The 18624-nt window shown below is 38.6% G+C and overlaps 1 protein-coding gene across 1 annotated transcript in view; it reads right to left on the bottom strand.

The window, feature by feature from the left end:
• Window positions 1-3936: 3936 nt before the first annotated feature.
• The window catches only part of c3a.4 (complement C3a, tandem duplicate 4), a 29768-nt gene continuing 15080 nt past the window's right edge, over window positions 3937-18624 (bottom strand). The window contains exons 23-41 of the mRNA XM_067440692.1: window positions 18010-18096; window positions 17727-17930; window positions 17561-17636; window positions 17297-17456; window positions 15752-15847; window positions 15452-15602; window positions 13996-14159; window positions 12248-12406; window positions 11952-12011; window positions 11775-11865; window positions 11266-11314; window positions 10822-10912; window positions 10133-10222; window positions 8584-8689; window positions 7020-7109; window positions 6850-6930; window positions 6577-6660; window positions 6076-6211; window positions 3937-4328 (exon numbers count right to left, since the gene is read on the bottom strand). Of these exons, the coding sequence (XP_067296793.1) occupies window positions 4190-4328; window positions 6076-6211; window positions 6577-6660; window positions 6850-6930; window positions 7020-7109; window positions 8584-8689; window positions 10133-10222; window positions 10822-10912; window positions 11266-11314; window positions 11775-11865; window positions 11952-12011; window positions 12248-12406; window positions 13996-14159; window positions 15452-15602; window positions 15752-15847; window positions 17297-17456; window positions 17561-17636; window positions 17727-17930; window positions 18010-18096 (2114 nt within the window). The 3' untranslated portion in view covers window positions 3937-4189. The remainder of the gene's footprint in view (window positions 4329-6075; window positions 6212-6576; window positions 6661-6849; window positions 6931-7019; window positions 7110-8583; window positions 8690-10132; window positions 10223-10821; window positions 10913-11265; window positions 11315-11774; window positions 11866-11951; window positions 12012-12247; window positions 12407-13995; window positions 14160-15451; window positions 15603-15751; window positions 15848-17296; window positions 17457-17560; window positions 17637-17726; window positions 17931-18009; window positions 18097-18624) is intronic.

The raw sequence follows: 18624 nt of genomic DNA, 5'->3' as shown, positions 1-18624 counted from the left end.
AGTTGAGTCTGGAGCAGTGCGGGTCCATGTTAAGCTGCCCAGGTATGACGGATCTGTGCCACCTGAGCCCTATTTTGCACAAGTACAGCTAACAGCCTGGCGGGCTCGATGGAGTAAGGAGGATTCAGCAGCTCAGCTGGCGCTGGCACTGGAGGGGCCGGCGTTACAGGTGCTGCTTAATCTTACACCAGCAGAGCAAAGAGACTATGAGGCTTACAGGCGCGCTTGAGCAGCGGTTTGGGGCGCGGCAAATGGCGGAGCAACGACGGGAGCAGCTGGCGGGTAGACGGAGAAAAGAAGGGGAGAGCCTGGGTAATTTTGGCGGCTCCACGCATTCCTGCAAGCCCTGCTTCCGGAGAGACTGCGACAGCATGTCCGTTTATCTGCCCCACAAACACTAGCTCATGCGTTGGCAGAGGCAGAACGAGCAGAGTCTGTATTCATGACGACACGAACAGCTGCCCCATTTCACCAACCTCCTGTCCGGGTACGTCAGGCTGAGCACACTGACGTTGACAATGCTGATGGAATATGCTGTATGGGTGACTTTGTGCAGCAGGACGAGTGTAAAGAACGGGCCCTGGACCGGCGAGGGCGTTCTACTCGATGGGATGCATGTTACCGTTGCGGGGAGGTTGGACATGTGGCCCGTAATTGTCCCGCCCCTGCGCCTTTACCCCGCCAGCCGGGAAACTAGGAGCGAGTGGCCGGGCAAAGGGAAGGCCGCTCCCACCACAGTCTACACCCCTCCATGGAAAATGTTCACTAGCCAGCCATACCCAGGGTTTGTACATGTACTGTGTTTTAAATGGCTATCCCTGCAGGGCCTGTACAGGCTGTTCAGGAACTGTGGCAACGATGCAGTAAAGGTCTGACCCCCAGTCAGTGTCAAAGGTTACGTGAGGTGCTTGACCAAAACCAGGATGTCTTTGTGGCACGAGACAAGGACTGCGGACGAACAGGACTAGCACAGCACAACATTTATACCAGCGGAGCACCGCCCATTCGCCTGCGCTCCCGTCGGCTAGCGCTGGCCAAACAGATCGCAGCAGAGCAAAAAATCCAGGAAATGAAAGGAACAGGAATAATTGAGCCGACTCACAGCCCGTGGGCAGAAAGAAACAGGAGTAATTGAGCCGTCTCACAGCCCGTGGGCAGCCCCTGCTGTGCTAGTCAAAAAGAAGGACTCTTCTTGGCGGTTTTGTGTGGACTATCGCCACTTAAACGCTGTCACGAGAAAATACTCTCACGTAAACTACCTCGAATCGACGACAGACTGGACTATATAGCGGGGTCAAGCTGGTTCAGCTCCCTTGATCTGCGGAGCGGGTACTGGCAGGTGGAGTTGGCTCTGGAGGCCAAACCAAAGACCGCCTTCACCATCGGCCAAGGGCTATGGCAGTTCAGGGTAATGCCTTTTGGCCTTTGTAATGCTCCAGCTACCTTCTCCCGTTTGATGGAGCAGGTCCTGGCCGGTGTCTCTCGTCGCTGTTTTGTAGTGTATTTGGACGAGCTGTTTGTGCACGCACCGGACTTTGAGGGGGCACTCCAACACCTCCAGGTGGTTTTCGTTGTTATCCACAAAGCTGGGTTACAACTCAATCCGAAAAAATGCCACCTACTTCGGAGAGAGACCGCTTTCCTAGGACATGTGGTGAGTGCCGCAGGGGTCGTCACTGACCCAGCTAAAGTGGCAGCGTAAAGGGGTGGCCTGTCCCAAAGAACCTTGTTGAGCTAAGAAGCTTCCTGGGCCTGGCATCGTACTACCGGCGTTTCGTCCAGAACTTCTCCACCATCGCCAGTCCATTGCACCGGCTGACACAGATGCGTCACTGAATAAAATGGCCGATTTTGTCAAATAGGGTGTCAAATTTCATTCAACCTCCCCTCCACTAGATGGTAGACATGTCGTACTTCATCCCTGACTCATACAGACATCATTATTCTATACAAAATACACGACCAAGAGCGCATTGAATCAGTGTAAACAAAAGCGGAGCTGACGTGCGAGTGAGCTGTTTTATCAGAGCATTGTCAACGTCAGCGAGTATTTGCATTAGATTATTATTACTATTATTATTTTCTAATGGCATCAATAAAGCTTACCCGCAATGAAGTGTTGGGTCTTCTATTCGCGGACCCTGATTCTGAAGGGAAATATGAGATGACGATGATTCTGAAAGTGAAACTAAACCTAACGTTACACTAAGCACAAATGGTGAATCATTTGCCCAATGTAGATGGTCCTTTGCCCAATGTCAGTGATGGGAATAATGTTTCCCGGGGTCCGAGTGTTCATCGCGAAGTTAGCAGGTGTGTTAGTGTTGGGAATGAGTCGGCCGTGTTCACCATGAAGCGCGCGTCTTCGCATCACGCGCCTCTCCGCGATCGCGGTGACAGTATTGTGGTGGAGACTTTATCTAACGCCACTGGGTATGTTAGAAGAGGTCGAAGTATTCATGGAGCAGGGTGGGGCATCAAAATGACAATAACAGTGGTCCAGGCCGTGCAGACTCGGCGGCCGCACGAGGCAGATCAGGATGCGAACAGACGCGCTGTGACACGGGGCAGAGGGGCTATTGTGCATAATTTATAATATATAATATATAATATATATGTGCCCTATATATGGAATCAGAGTGCTTACTGTATGTAGTAAATGGAAAATCTCTACAGCAATAGGCAAACTGCTACATTCATTCGGTTTGTTTCTACCATTTATTAGTAATGATTTACACAGTTTGTTTACTATTTACTATTTACCTGAACAATCAGTATTGTGCAATATAGCACACAGAAGGTGAGGGACATTTTGGGGGGAAAGAAGTGCTGCATTTTATCATTTAAACAAATGGCTTTTCATGAAAATTCTATAATCCAAGATTACCCCCACGTTATGACGTCACAATATGCAAATTAGATGGGAAAATGTAATCTACATAAATTTAGGGTCCTCCTTAATATTTCTCTAATTTACAGAAAGTTTCTATCTTTTATCACTTTTAAGACATAGCCTTTTGAAATTAAGATGTCAAAATTGAACGTTTTAGGAAAAAACCTCTGGCGCCTAAAGGGTTAAGACTTTTCTATAAAGAATAAACTGACCCCGAGAAATATTCAATGGCGTAAAATGTGTGACAACTTGCCCCAGTTGTCCCTATTACAGAAAGGTTGATGTCAGTATATTGATCATTTCTTTCAGTGAATCAGAAGAAATACAAATAAAGCAAAGTTTACAGATGTCACGAGGATCTTTATGTTGTGCACCCGAAGTTGTGCACCGATGTACTTGTCTTTGTATTTTTCAGTTTAGGCCTCCTCTTCCCACTAAGCAAAGTTATGTCCAAAAGACGTCTTTTCAACGTCTTTGCCACTAGAGGCAGACGTTGAAAAGACATCCACTGAGGAGCCAGAATGAAAGTGTTTATGACGTCTGTTTTGGACGTGATCTGGACGTCTGATATAGACCCTCATGGACCTCAAGGTTAAACACTAGTTCAAATCTGCTCATTGTGGACATATTTTCTATAGTTGTCTAAAGTGTCTAAAGATGTGAGTGAAGTTTCTTTTATTTTCATGATTTCTGGACAAACACACAATGTCTGTGAGTTTCTTTGTAATTACAGATAGAAAATATGTCCACAATGAGCAGATTTGAACTAGTGTTTAACCTTGAGGTTCATGAGTGTCTATATCAGACGTGCAGATCACGTCCAAAACAGACGTCATAAAAACTTTCATTCTGGCTTCTTAGTGGACGTCTTTTCAACGTCTGCCTCTAGTGGCAAAGACGTTGAAAAGACATCTTTTGGACATAACTTTGCTTAGTGGGAAGCTTACTCTAAAGTAACGTCCATTTCAGCATCAATATTAAATCAGTACACTCTAAAGTTTCTTGTTTTTGGGACAGTGAATAAGGGGATGATCAGAAAGGACAACCTTGCTAGACTTCTTTTATTATGGAAATTTGCTTAAACATGTATGTGCCACAACACTGACTTCAGCAGTGCAAGGAATACATGATTTGCTGAGTAACAGGATAATTAGTAAAAAAACTAATAAAAAAAAACACCACAACAGTCAAAATGAACTGTTTCATTTTTCACTTTTTTTTTCACTATTTCACAAGCAATGATTGATTGTTTTGTCATCAAAAGCAGTAGTCTGGCATTAGGGCCGTTTTCACAGGTTAGCCGCAGCCGAAGCGCAGATCCTGCTGGAGACTCAACATGCCGTCGTATTTTTCTTTGAGTTCAGCGCTCGTCTTGCTCTGCTCCAAGCTGGGCCAAAACTCCACCCATGTCCTCTCACCCAGAGCATATCGAAGTCTGAAGAGGAATCAGAGGGAGTGCATGTTAAAGAAGCCCAGCAGGCACAGGATGTAGACTCCAATGTCAGTCAGATGCTGGATTTTGGTTGAAAATTAAAACGTTGGGCAGGCGTTGAATTTTATTTGGAATAAACACCCCCAACGTACACTTATTACCAGCTTCGCTTATTACTAACCAGACCTTATTTCTGTCAGACGTCTACAGAATTTTGTATTGAGAATTAACAGAGGTTTAGATGTTAATGTTTTGTTGAAAATGTTTGGTTTGAAATCACCATTATGGAGGTCAGTGTTTAGTTGGCCAGTTTGTCTCTTGACCTATTAACCTGAACCTGTGTTTGTTATGGTAAGATAAATTGTGTATAGATGATGTCAGCTATTTGATGATGATAAATATATGATCGTCGTGTTTGAATTTCTCATTATTGATTGTAATAGTCCTGGGATTGTGATCTAATTTTAAGAGATGCTGGAGATCAAAATGTTTGGTGGACAATGTAGAATTACAGGCTTGCTATAATTAATAATACAAAATGTGAGAAACCGAACAGTATTTATATATATATATATATATATATATATATATATATATATATATATATATATATATATATATATATATATATATATATATATATATATATATATTTTTTTTTTTTTTTTACCTCAAATACAACACTATGTACATCAGTTTTCAGCGCGCCATCACTGCCTGTAAGTGAGGTCAAATTACATGATATGGCATAGAGATACGCACGAGACATCACTTCCGCCGCTTGTATTCCATCGAGATACGCTGTATCTTGTACATTTGACCTCACTTGCCGGAAGTGATGGCACACTCGCAACTTTTGTACATAGTGTTGTGTTTGAGGTAAAAATTATATAAATACTGTTGGGTTTCTCACACAAACAGATCGTTTCGTGTCTTAAGACATCAATGTGTCACCACAAGCTGCAGGGTTTAATATGGATTCGTATGTCTGTGTGTTTTTATTCCCATAGCTTCCATGCTCTCATCTGTTCCTAATGACATGCATTATACGACTGGCAGACAGCAACTGTTGGAGTTAAAAATCTTCATTTGTGCTCTGCTGAAGAAACAAAGACACCTACATCTTGGATTCGCTTGGGGTAAGCAGATAAACATTACATGTTGATTTGTGGGTGAATTATCCCTTTAATTCTCAATAAGAGCTTCTGCAGTCGTCTGACAGAAATAAAGTCAGTCTGGTTAGTAATGTGTGAAGCTGGTAATGCTGTTTGTGGAGTTGTTTAATCCTCCTCTGCACATACATTTCACACTTTTTACATTTTTTTTTCCTTTTGTTTCAGTGCGGTACTTATTTCAACCAAAATTCAATGTTTGTCTGACGTTGGAGCTTGATGTCAAACAAACGTTGGGTTTAGACGTCAACTTGACTTTAATTTTCAACCAAAATATGTCGTCTGACTGACGTTGGATTAGTTGGAGTCCAAAATCTTCCTGACGTAACATTGACATACCGTGCTTGCTGGGAGGTCCTGCCTGTCAAACCATTTTATTCAATTGAAATATCTAAATGTCAGTGAGAAGAAGATATCAATCTTCATATGCAATGTACATTGCTTAAGTTCATATTTGCTCACTCCTTTGAATGCTTCTTGAGTAAAAAAGCTCTAAATTTCCCTCATGAATACAGAGGCATTTTCATAGATCAGGACACACACACACACACCTTTGACCACGGGTCAAGTCCACTTACTTTCCAGCTTCCAGTTGGACATCCTCAGACTGGCCCATGATTAGATAGCTCTCACCCCGCTTCAGATCCAACGTTTCTTTGCAAGAGATCTGTACGGTGAAAGTGCGCCGCTTCCCCTCAACATCATTTTCCGGCCCTACACAAATATGCAACATTTAAATACTGTACAGTACACAGTAAAATCCCCAGTGTTAAATCAACACTGCTCAGGGTGTATTTGGTCCCACTCCACAGAGAGTTAAAAATACACTGAAGTGGTTTTCAAGTTAATGAGATAATTAAGAGATTAATTAATTAATGATTGACCATTAGTGATGAACACCTGATGATAATCTCCCAAAACACTGTTGACCATTAAGAGCTTATTTGCAGTGGGCTAATGTTAAAGATTTCAGCAGAACATCTGTACATCACTTTACATATTACTGCTGAAACATTTTTTTAATTGACAAAACAAATTAACCAATGTATACACACTGTAGTTGGATTGAGGAATCATACCTTTTTTCAGGGCCATTTCAATCCTCATGTTGTAATAAACTGATGAAGCGTCATCATCTTCACTCAACAAAACAGCCTTATAAACTGTAAAAATATATAAGTTTGATGTAGCATCACCTCATTAAACAATAATTATACATATGCTAAAGATATTTCTTATAAACTGCAGTGCATGATTGGGACAAAATTGTACACACACACACACACACACACACACACACACACACACACACACACACACACACACACACACACACACACACAATAAATTACCGTAATTTATTTTCTGTTCACATGCTTTCTTATTACGCTGAGCGTCGTGAATTTTCTCCTTCCTTTGAAGACTGCAGTTTTCTGTATCGGCAATAGACAGAGAAATGAGCCTGTTGTAGATTAACAGCATAACTTTAAAATGTATTCCATGAAAGCAAAAATCACATTACCTTCGGCACACTGACAGACATCGTTCTTACAGATTTTCTGAAGAGCTCCTTCCTTCCTGGTCGGATGATAAAACTTCACACAGCGATTTTCTAAACATGGAGGAATCATGACATCACACGGGTCACACACACTGTATACAGTCTTCAATGTGTTGTAGCATCAGCGATATCATAGCCATGAAAATAATCTCCAAATAAGCCAGAAATGGGTAAAATAATCAATGAACATAAACAATATATTTTACTGGAATCATGATTTAATTGGGGACTCTAACATTCAGAGTTAATCGTAATTTAAAGATCAATTTGAGGAGGATTACAGCTACAGACAGACATATTTGATGTTATATGTTAAGATGCAAAGTAATAAATTATCTAATTAATTTGATTAATGATGAAACGGTTACATAGGTTTTTCATTTATAATAAAATGATTATAACATTTATATGATGTCTTAGAGGATTCACCCAGCAGTACTGTAAATGCGTTAGGTATGTGTGTCATGCATAAACGGTTGTACAGAATTAAATTCGACATCAAAGAGATAAGGGTTATTTCTTCTCTTGTTTCTTTATAACTGACATGAGCGCATGATTTGTGTATAGGTTGCTAGTATTTGGCCAGTTTTTGATGCTGGGCTTTAAGATTAAAAAACTAAAAATAAAATAAAATCTGCCTATTACCAGACCAAGCTCAATCTTTTAAGACTGAACATTGGTCTGGGGAGTCTGCTCTGTATTTTTGAGAGATATGTATGTCTATATTTTCTACTGCACAAGAGGAGTGATCAGTGGGCATAGTTCAAATGACTGTACACAATTGGATAGTCCTTCAACCAATCAGACCAACCAACGATCCATCACTTCTCTATCCGTCAAATCGCAGACGGATCGGTCTGGGTTTATCCAGTCTAGTGTATATTTACACTAAGTGCAAATAGCCTGCCTTGTTAGCAAATAGCCTGCCTGGCAAATACTATTTGCACTAACTCCGCCCACTGATGTCTGGTTGGGCCAAACAAAAGGACAGAAGACACTGATTCATGTACAACAGCAATAGTATAGGGGTAAAGAGCATGGCAGAAAGTTGTGATGCAAATCGGCCGAGGTTCGAATTCGCCTTTTGCCGAACTCACTCTACTTTTTCCATCACATATCAGATCGGAAAGGCATTTATTTTCAATAAAAAATAATTAATTGTTATTATTGAATACTGTTTAATGTACAACAACACTGAGGTTTATCTGCCACTATTTATAACAATAAATATAATCTAACTAGTGTAAATAACAGATCGCTAAGACATGCTGCAGTTTTCACAGTGTAAATAGTCGCTGCCAAAAACAGAACATAAGAATAACATAACATTGTTTTCTGATTCTCTAACTCAGCGCTCTTCACTGAGGCAAGTATTTGCTGTACACTTCACATTGTTAAGTTTGCACGACATCAATCAAAGACAGCTCATTCAGAAGCCTTTACGGTCGGCTCTGGTAAACAAGGCTATGTTTCCAGGTGGACTGATAAAGTCTTTTCTCGTTTATGTCAGACTACTGTTTCATACCTATAGAGTAGTATTCATATACAGTGACTGCTGCTGGTTGAATGAAGCCTCCATTCATAATCCTGTGCAGCCTGAAGACGATCCGATCTTTCCTGTTATGAGAAACCTGCAAGTGCATGTGCAAATAGCAGACAATTTATAGTAGGGATGGGTTTTAAGTTTAATTTTTAGTTCAATTAAAACAAAACAAAAAACAAGTAACAAGTTTTGTTTTATAATTTCATAAAAATTAAATAAAAATATTCAAAATGTATTGGCTAGATGTTATTGAAAAGTCGCAGCATAGTGTAATCACTTTAAATAACATAAAATATTAGTAGACTTTATGTACTCATCTTTATAGAAATTATTATTTATAGTAGTTAAGTAATTTAATTACATACAATAAATTACATTTAGGGAGTAATCTAGTACTGTGAGTTCACAGCAAAATCCTCAGTGTTTAATGAACACTACTGGTGTTTATATGAGTCCACTATGAGTCCACACTCAGAGTGTTAAAAGGTAACACCGAATCAGTGTGGAAGTAAATGAGATAATTGTGATGATTGAGCATTAATGATGAACACCTGCTGTTAATAAGCTGTTACCTGATGATAACAAGCAGAATCACTAAAGGAAAGAGACACACAATAAACTACAAATGACTTCAGCCACAGCCTTAGATGAAAGATTAACTTTAGATTAACTTTGTTTTATTGTGATTCTAGAAAAGATCCAGCATGGTTTTAACCAGAAAAGTTGAATACGTTTTAAAACAGATTGTACACTAAGCACTTTGAACTCCTGCAATATTTACTCATGCTGGACCTTTTCTAGAATCACAATAAAACAAAGTGAGTCGTATTTTGCTCATACTCAGTCATAAGTTCTGTGAATTAAGCCACTACACAATGATCATATTCTGATCATCAAGCAGCCGACAGCATCTGATTGTGTTTTCTCTTGCTTTTCTTGCCATAGAAAACTCAGCTACAGCAGCCAGAGAAACACTTACATTAAACATTTGTCAAACTGCCCAGCTAAAGAAAACACTGATCACCATAATGGTGACATAAAAAAACTCTTAATTCTCAATAAGAGTTTCTGTAGATGTATAACTGAAAGTCAGTCTGGTTAGTAATGTGTGAAGCTGGTAATGCTGTTTGTGGAGTTGTTTAATCCTCTAATGAGATCTTCAGAGATTTAATGTCTTCTTTTATCTTCAGTTGATTTCATCTAAGGCTGGGGCTGAAGTCAGTTGTAGTTCTTGTGTTTCTATTTTCTTTAGTGATTCTGCTTGTTATCATCAGGTAACAGCTTATTAACAGCAGGTGTTCATCATTAATGCTCAATCGTCACTTAATTATCTCATTAACTTCAGCACTGATTCTGCTACCTTTTAACACTGAGTGTGGACTCATAGTGGACTCATATAAACACCAGCAGTGTTCATTTAACACTGAGGATTTTGCTGTGTTGTATTCAGTATACAACAGTTTTTTTCTTTTCTTTTTTTTTCTTTAACAGGGTCCTATCAGTGTTTTCAGATTAAAAGTGACTCAGAGACCTTATCCAGGTAGATGATGAGGGATCCTCGCTCTGAAAGCTGCTTGTTCATCTCAAATTTCTGAATCAGCCTGTCTCTTCCAGTTGACAGCTACAAAAAGGAACAGAAAGTTATTTTGTGGCACTTGACAAATTTTCTTCTTCTAAAAAAAAAGAAAAAGGAATACTTCTTTTTTAGCATCTGTGGGCACCGCAACTTTGGGTAAGAAAAGGAGTCATACAATTAATTCCAGGAAATATTCCACAACCAGACAAAGCAATATTGACACACACTAAAGGTCTTTAAATATAATATACTAAAATGTTATGGCAACTATAGTTAATTAGTTGTGATTCAGAAAGAGTTAACTTTACCAGTTTGTTGTGGGAAAATATTATACCAGGAACCGTGTAGCACTGAAATGTTTGCGTAAATATTTTTTGTAGTGGGAAAAATAATGCTGTTTGTTGGGACAAATATGCACATTTCAAGTAAGAGTCCATGGACTTAACAGTGATTATTCCATTTTGACATTAGCAAATAAACTACGGCAAGTATCGATAGTGTGCTTGATTTACTTTAACTTTTGAGATTTTTGCCATTTCTTTTAATTCTTTTTCCTACGCATCTATCTTTTAGCAACAGGTGTGTGATGGTAATTGTCAATTAATTGGCAATAGCAAATGTGAAAATGGAAAAATGATCCATACCGCCTTCAGATCATTCTCATCCACAACAAATCCCGTCAGTAATGATATGTCCAGTATAGACATGGTGGCATCCCTGTCAGCTGACAGATATCTGTGGAGTCAAAGAAAATGTCAACTTTCTATTGCACTAAAATACGAGGTTCAGACTGTTTTCTCCAGCTCTCTCCAGATGTTAAGAATTTATTAAATATTTTAATATTATTTTAAAATTATTAAATGTATTAATCAAAACACCTGCACACATCAGCTTTAACAGAATAGAATAAATGTCATTGTACTGTAAAACTTTGGACTGTCCACAATGTTAGTTAAACTAAACTTAGTAATTAATTTAATCATTATCACGGATTATTCACTAAAATGAGATATTGTTTAGTGGAACTGAAATTTGAAAGGTTTTCCTTTTATATTCAGTTGATTAGAAAATGGCACTTGTTTCCACACCTGGTATTGATAGTGAGTTTATAAGTCTCAGTTGCTCCCCGATAAGTTACTAAAGAGAAAGAAAGAGAGAAACAGATTTCCTCATTTGTATAAAAGGATAGAAGTGCAACATGTAAATGTGTACAAGATAGAAATGTGTGAATATCACAAACCCCATAGGGCTCATATCACCCAAACAACTAAAGTAAACCAATGTTTATTATATTTTATTTTAATCTTATTATATGTTTAATTTAACATCAAGAAAATTAAGCCTATTTTAGGAACATTAATATTGCTTTCATTAGAATTAAATTATTTAACCAAAAATTGTATTTAGTTTTGTTTACAATACACAATAATTGTAAATTGTAAATTGTAAGCAAAAGTAAATAATATGACAACCTAATTTTTCTTTATGCAAAACATTTAGATATAAATACCAAATGACACCAGTGTGATCATACATTTGAAATATATTGTATTTATGATCATGTATCCCTCTGAAAATTCAAGACACAAAATCTTACCTTTATCCTCCCTTTCAAAAGTCAGATCAAACTCAAAGTTCTTGCAGGTGTCACTCCTCTCTTTTGGCTTAGCATAATACTCAGTCACAACCTGCCGAGGAGAAAACAGGCACACTCAAGGTCTGATGGATTGGTAAATGCTTTCAGCTTTGATTATTGCTTCCTTCAGTCACTTACCGTTACAGAGGCCTCTCCAAAACCCCTGGCAGTGATAGTGATCGGCTTGCTAGATGGAAGCTGTTGATGGGGAAAAGGAGATTTATCAAGATGAATTAATTTACAATATATATTATATAAGGCATCAAATGTATATGATAAGACTTACAAATAGAGGTTTCATCTTAAACCAGGTGTACATTCACGATAGCTGTTCATACAATATGACTTGTGTGAAAGTAAAGCTACACTCTGTGATATAAACGGTCATTTATATCTGACTGCTTGAGTGGTTTTCCCTTTCAGCACAAACTCACCTTCGTTGTTTGTGCGAGATGAGAGTTGCCTTTGTTGAACGTCCACACAATCGGCTGCCGACTGCCTTCCACTTGGATCGTCATCTCCAGGTCTAACTGCTTTATGTCTTTCACATGAATCCTGTATTCAGCTACAGCCTGAAACACCATGATGGTGGCCTGGGAGGGAGGAGACATGTTTGAACTGTTTTTCGTGTTTCACCCCTTTGGTTTTAAAGCGGATGTCTAATGCTATTTCATATATTGTGAATTATTTTCACTGTTAAAGTGTTGGATTATCATGCTAAACATAGCCAAAGTTTCAAAAAATGAGTTGGACGTATGACGGAGTATTGCTATGCCAAATATACTCCTTCAGGATTCGAATAAGGTTCAGGAGGTTAATAGCATAATAGCAATAGCATCTCAGACCGACTGAAACATCTCGGATTGACGGTCGAACAGAAAACATCAAGCTCTGATTGCATTGGCCCCAGTTGTAAGGCATTTGTATTGCGATTAGAACGTGATTTGCAATATTTTTAAAATAAAATAATATTGATGAGTCTTTGGAAAATTGTGTCTCACAAACTTTATTCAAATTACATATTTTAAGACGTGTTAGAACATGTTCAGACTTGAGCATAGTTACTCTAGTTATTTATTTACAATTTTTACATGACTACCAGATCTAGTGTGAGGAAATAAGCACAGAAAGGCCAGATCCAGAGCTGCTGTGCACATGATCACACACACACTCCCGATCCTCCTCATCAGTAGCCGGTGTAATCCACATCTGGGAGCCGAGTGTTGTTCTTTGCTCGGGTTTTAATGAAAAGGAAAAGTGGAAATCGCTTAAAACAGACGCGATAGCTGATTCAAACAAGTGAAGTTCCACGGTAGCATCCATCTTAGTAATGTACAAAATCTGCTTCACCGTCGCTGCGCTGTCATCATCGTGTAAAGCCCCAACGTTTTTGATTGGTGCTGCAATTTCGACGGATTAGAAATAGGCTTGAATGGGCTCTTTGCCAGACTACTTTCAGAGCAAATCTAAATTTGCCGGAAGTTGTCTGGGTTTTCCCAGACTACAAATGACAAATTCAACAAAATACACACAACAAATGCAAAACCTTGTTTGCCTATAGACCAGTTTGCACATTTACATAGTGAATAAGACCGCAATTTGCTACATTTCTAGAGTTATACATAATTTATTTATTTATTTTTTTAAATAAAGGCCTAAAATTAATACTCGGCAAGTGCCAAATGCGAGTAAACGGTGTCAATCTGCAGTTTGCCGCTAACATTTTTATGAATTATAACAATGCAATGTTGTGAGAACATTAACGTGAACAAACGAGAAAGACGCCTGCAAACGGATATGTTCGCAAATCAAACAGTGATGTGTATCAGTATATTGGAGCTTTTTTTTTTTTTTTTTTACAAAAGAAGACATTGTGTAATGCTATCTGTTGTTTTTTAGGTCGTTGTTTTATCTGTGACAGTGTGTTTGCTGGGTGAAAACCTTTGCTAATTTTATGAAAGAATTAATTGATTTGAGATATGTATGAAATATTTTGGAAGTTTCAGTGCATGTTTAATGTGAAATGAATCGCTGTGCCAAAGTGAAAGATCGTAATGAGAACATTGTAAAGAGTTTTGAAAAATGAAGAAATGTGTCAGCTAAAATTAAAAAATAAATAAAAAACCTGTATATTCAACACACTGTATGGACAGATAAACAGTGTTTAATGTACACTACAAACCTGAGTCGTGCCATATCCTCCTCTGGACTGCCTTTGGTTTCTGAGCCAGTTTACAATGGGCGCTGTGTGCTGAAAGTCTTTAGCTTTTACAAGAGCCAGGAGTGCATAGGCTGAAGCCTCGATAGTAAAGTAAAAGCTTCCAGGGACGGGCCAGTGACTTCCATCTGTATGGGATTCATTCAGTTCAATGTTATTCGTAAAGCACTTTTCATCAAAGCAGTTGTAATTTATTGTTGAAAGAGTCGATAAAAAAAGTGATGCAAATGAATAGCACACAACAGACTCAATACTGCGGTTCATCGTTTACAGATTAATAAACATTAATATCTATGGGTTCATGACTAAAGTTAAATCATTGGTTTCAAAAACACTGTTTTCAAATGTATCCACTTTGAAGAGCGTTTTCAATTAAAAATGTTATCTCTGGGTTTTCAAACGAAAACACATTAGTGAGGACAAGGCCTTAGCTTTATACGGTCTAATTATTGTTTATTTGTGAATTGTTTTTTTATTATCGTTATACACTACCTGTCAAAAGTTTAGTTATATGTTATATTTGTTATATGTTATTCCGCATCTAAATCATTTTGCTTTGATATCTAGAAATGTTAAAGGCCCGCTGAAGTGCCTTGAAACACACAGCATTATTGAATGTGTTGACAAAATTTCAACTAAAACAGGAAGACAGGGCGGGACATATCGAACAGTTCCTCTTCTTTTTTAAATAGCCAGTAGCGTTTAGCCGTTGAGCTTGATAAAGCTGCAGTTTCCTCCTAACCTCTAACCATTTATCTTCCTAATCTCCATATCGCTTTAAAATACAGCATTCTGTGCGGTGACTCGATCATACACTGTAAAACCTAACAGATACATGTACTAAATAAATGTTTTTAAATAAATTATTTAAAAATATATTTTTTTTAAATAAATTGAGTTCACTGCACTCAAATAGTACTGAACATTATGTGGACACAATGACTGAAACAGAACTCAAACTGTTCCCAACATGATAAGTGGATAAAAATTGTAATGGTAAGTGATTAAATAAGTGATAATTGACCATTAGTGATGAACACCTGATGATAATGAGCAGAATCACTGAAGGACAGAGAAACACAAGAACTACAACTGACTTCAGCCACAGCTTTAGATGAAATCAACTGAAGATAAAAGAAGACATTAAATCTCTGAAGATCTCATCAGAGGATTAAACAACTCCACAAACAGCATTACCAGCTTCACACATTACTAACCAGATTGACTTTTATGTTTAGCTGAACTTGTTGGGTTTTACAGTGTATGATCCACTCTGTGCTATCGTGTCTCTGGACCGGAGCTGCGTTGGTTCACGTGACACTAACACTTCAGTGCTGATAGGATGATATGGAAGCAGCGTTTTCAGCGTTGCTGAACATTTCCAGCACAAATAAACATATAGAAAAGACTGTATCTTTACCAGCAGACGCTTTTCTCAACAGAGCTTGTTTGTCAAGCGCGTTTCCATTGGCTAGACCATAAGATGCCATCGCCACTGCATATGGATTGGTCAGACCATGTAACCGAGATCTAAGGTACGCGATGGCTCTATATATGCTACTGTCGAGACTCTAAAGAGAAACAAAAACAATAAAAGTTGTGAGAATATATTACATGCATGACAGATAATAAATGAACGTTGCTGATCATTAGTTCAATAAAGCTAGAAACATTAGCTTTTTTCAAGTGTTGCACATTAACTCAAAGCAGAAGGACTCACTGAGATTTGGCCAGCACAACGGCCTCTCCCCTCCTGCAGGGCAATGAGCACAAATGCCGTCATGGATGCTTGTGAGTCTGTCCCACGTACGTTCCCCTGTGTCACAGTGATGTCAGAAATAATTCATAACTAAAGGTTATTCAAAAAAAATTGCAGGTGAAATCCGGTCATTTAAATGGGATTTCGCCAGATACATTTCCGGTGACAAAGAAATGTTCTCAGCACAAATTGGGATTGTTGACCAATAGCAAGCTCCTGTGTGGGCAGAGACTCATGACTTAGCAACAAAGAAAAACAAAAGAAGCACAATGGAAAAGCTGCATCTACACCGCCATTTTTGTACAACACTAAACTTAAATATTATTATATAAAATTATTAATAAAAGAGAGCAGTTAATCAGGTTTGGTCTGATAGCTCGTATAATTATCCATGGATGTTTATTTTGCCATGTATATTTAATGGCATTTTGTCACATCATGGGCCATTTTCTTTCACCTGCAAAATTTTGCTGAGCAATGATAATCACACTATAATCTGAGAAGATACATCAAGTATTTTGGTAGTCAAACAAATGCTTGCAGTTTAATGCTACTGTATAAAGTTTTCAATGTTCAAAAACTTTCATCGTATTCCAGCTAAATCAGCAGAGAAAACACTCGCTCTGGTTGCTTGAAGAGTTCAAATTGTCAACTTCTAACTCAATAAAGTCAATGACAGTGTTGGGAAAGTCATTTTTTTTGTGTGTGTTTTGTTTTTGAAATTGCATTGTAGAGCTTAATAGATAGATATATTAAGGTCAAAGTTGTGACAAAACACCATTGTTTTGGGGGGTCTCATATGTGCTAAGCTTTATATTCATAAGCACAAATGAGAACTTATGGAAGATGACATTTTCAGTAAATAACAACTTGAATTTTGTTCTGTTCCTCAAATAAATCTATTATAGGCTTCAGAGGACTAGAAACATAATACATATGCGTATGGACAGATTTTTTGTCACTTTTGAAGTATGACTTGACTATTCTGGAGTATAAGTATGACCACTGAAGAAAGAAAGTTAACAAATAAAAAAAAGGAAACGTGGGGGATCTATTCCTTTAGTGTTATAGGGCCCTATTTTCAACGGTTGTACCTCTTAATGAGTCAAGGGTGTGTTTTGGGTGTAATGTGCAATAAAACAATCAGAGCCTCATCTCATTACTAGAGATGGGCACATTACTAACGTGCCCTTTATAAAACACACACAAAAAAAAATACTATTGACTTTAGACCAGGTTTTTATTGGTCAATAGTGCTCTCTATTTCAGTTGCCTTAAAATAGGAAAGCGCCAACAATGCATCTGAACAGACCTCATTTTCAGACCAGCACACCTATTGGCGGACAGATGGGCTCAAGTGCTATTTAATTTGGCGATTTAAACAACGTGGTGCTGGACGTGAAACCGATAACTGCATCAGGCTGCAAACTAGCTAAAAACACCTGCGTTGCGCCTGGCGCCAGGTGTATGAAAGTTCCCATAGTGTTCGAAGCAGGTTGCACTCACAGTCATCTCTCCATGAATTACAGGAGCATCTTCTCTGAAAGCACCATCAGCTGACTGCTTGAACTGTATGAGCCACGTGAGAGCAGAGCAGATCACGTTCTGGTTTATGTGTACGATGTTACTAGCCATGGCAAATACTTTAGCAACATACGCAGTCAGCCTTTAGGAGAAAGAAAACACAAGTTAACTCTTAAAATCATGGTGAGATGCCTAATTAATGGTTTTTACCAAACAAGCAGAACTATTGAGAAATATATCAGTTACCAAGTGCTGCTTGGCCTACTAATCCATGCAGCAAAGGACCCATCACTTTTACGATACGCCAGCTGTCGATTGTAACCTGTACATCAACACAATAAGATGACCAGACTCTAAATAGGAATGTGTAACAAAAGTTTAGGAGCAGTAAAGTTTGCATAGTTCAGTTTACCTCTTGTAATATAGGTAACAGCTGTCTGCCTCAGCCCAGCCCCCACGGTGTGCCACTGATTCGTTTTATCCAAGTAATGTGTTGCAATGACGGGCATTGTTAGGCCAATCATGTTCTGCTCTCCACAGCCACCAGGCTGGATAACCAGGGAACCCATGGCATGACCACTAATAGCAGCCTCTACTGTTATGCTGATAATATCTCCTGTGCACAAAGAGATTGGCATACTGGTAAAAACCAAGGCATATTTTGTTTTACTTACAGCAGATGTTAGAAGAGTCACCTATCGCTGATACATATGTGCTCGCAGGTGTGTTGGGTGCCTGGTCCCTCAGTATAAGGCTCCTGATAACCTCCACATGTTCACCACCTGTTACAGAAAAATGGGAACCGTACAGTCATGCTTCATTCTTATGTGTACATGCAGGACAGGAATGTGAATGACAAGTGAGGCCTTTATTTAATATTTACATAGAAATTATCTAAGGATCAATTTTAAATATATTAACACAACACCAGGGGGCATATTTTAATGATCTGAGCGCATGTAGCAAGAGCACTTAGGACATGTCTGAATCCACTTTTGCTAGTTTAACGGCAGGAAAAACATCAGGCACCAGACACATGGTCCAAAAGGGTTGTCCTTATTCTCTTGATGAGTAATGAGTGCGTTTTGGACATAACGTGTAATAAACCAGTCAGAGGCTCATCTCCTATTCCTTTTAAAAGCCAGTTGCACTCGCACCATGGCAGATTCCCTATTTACATGGCAGAATATAGACACCCTCAAACTGACAAGTCAGTTTAAATACATGTGATTATTGCCACGATTGGTTAAAGTTGTCATGAACTGGGTTTTTTAATTTCTTTATGCTGTTGTCTGAGGTCAACTAATGAC

Source organism: Pseudorasbora parva, chromosome 4 (genome assembly GCF_024679245.1).
Source record: "Pseudorasbora parva isolate DD20220531a chromosome 4, ASM2467924v1, whole genome shotgun sequence".
NCBI lineage: Eukaryota > Metazoa > Chordata > Actinopteri > Cypriniformes > Gobionidae > Pseudorasbora > Pseudorasbora parva.
The sequence above is the reverse complement of the archived record's forward strand: the minus strand, read 5'-3'. Positions and strand labels throughout refer to the sequence as shown.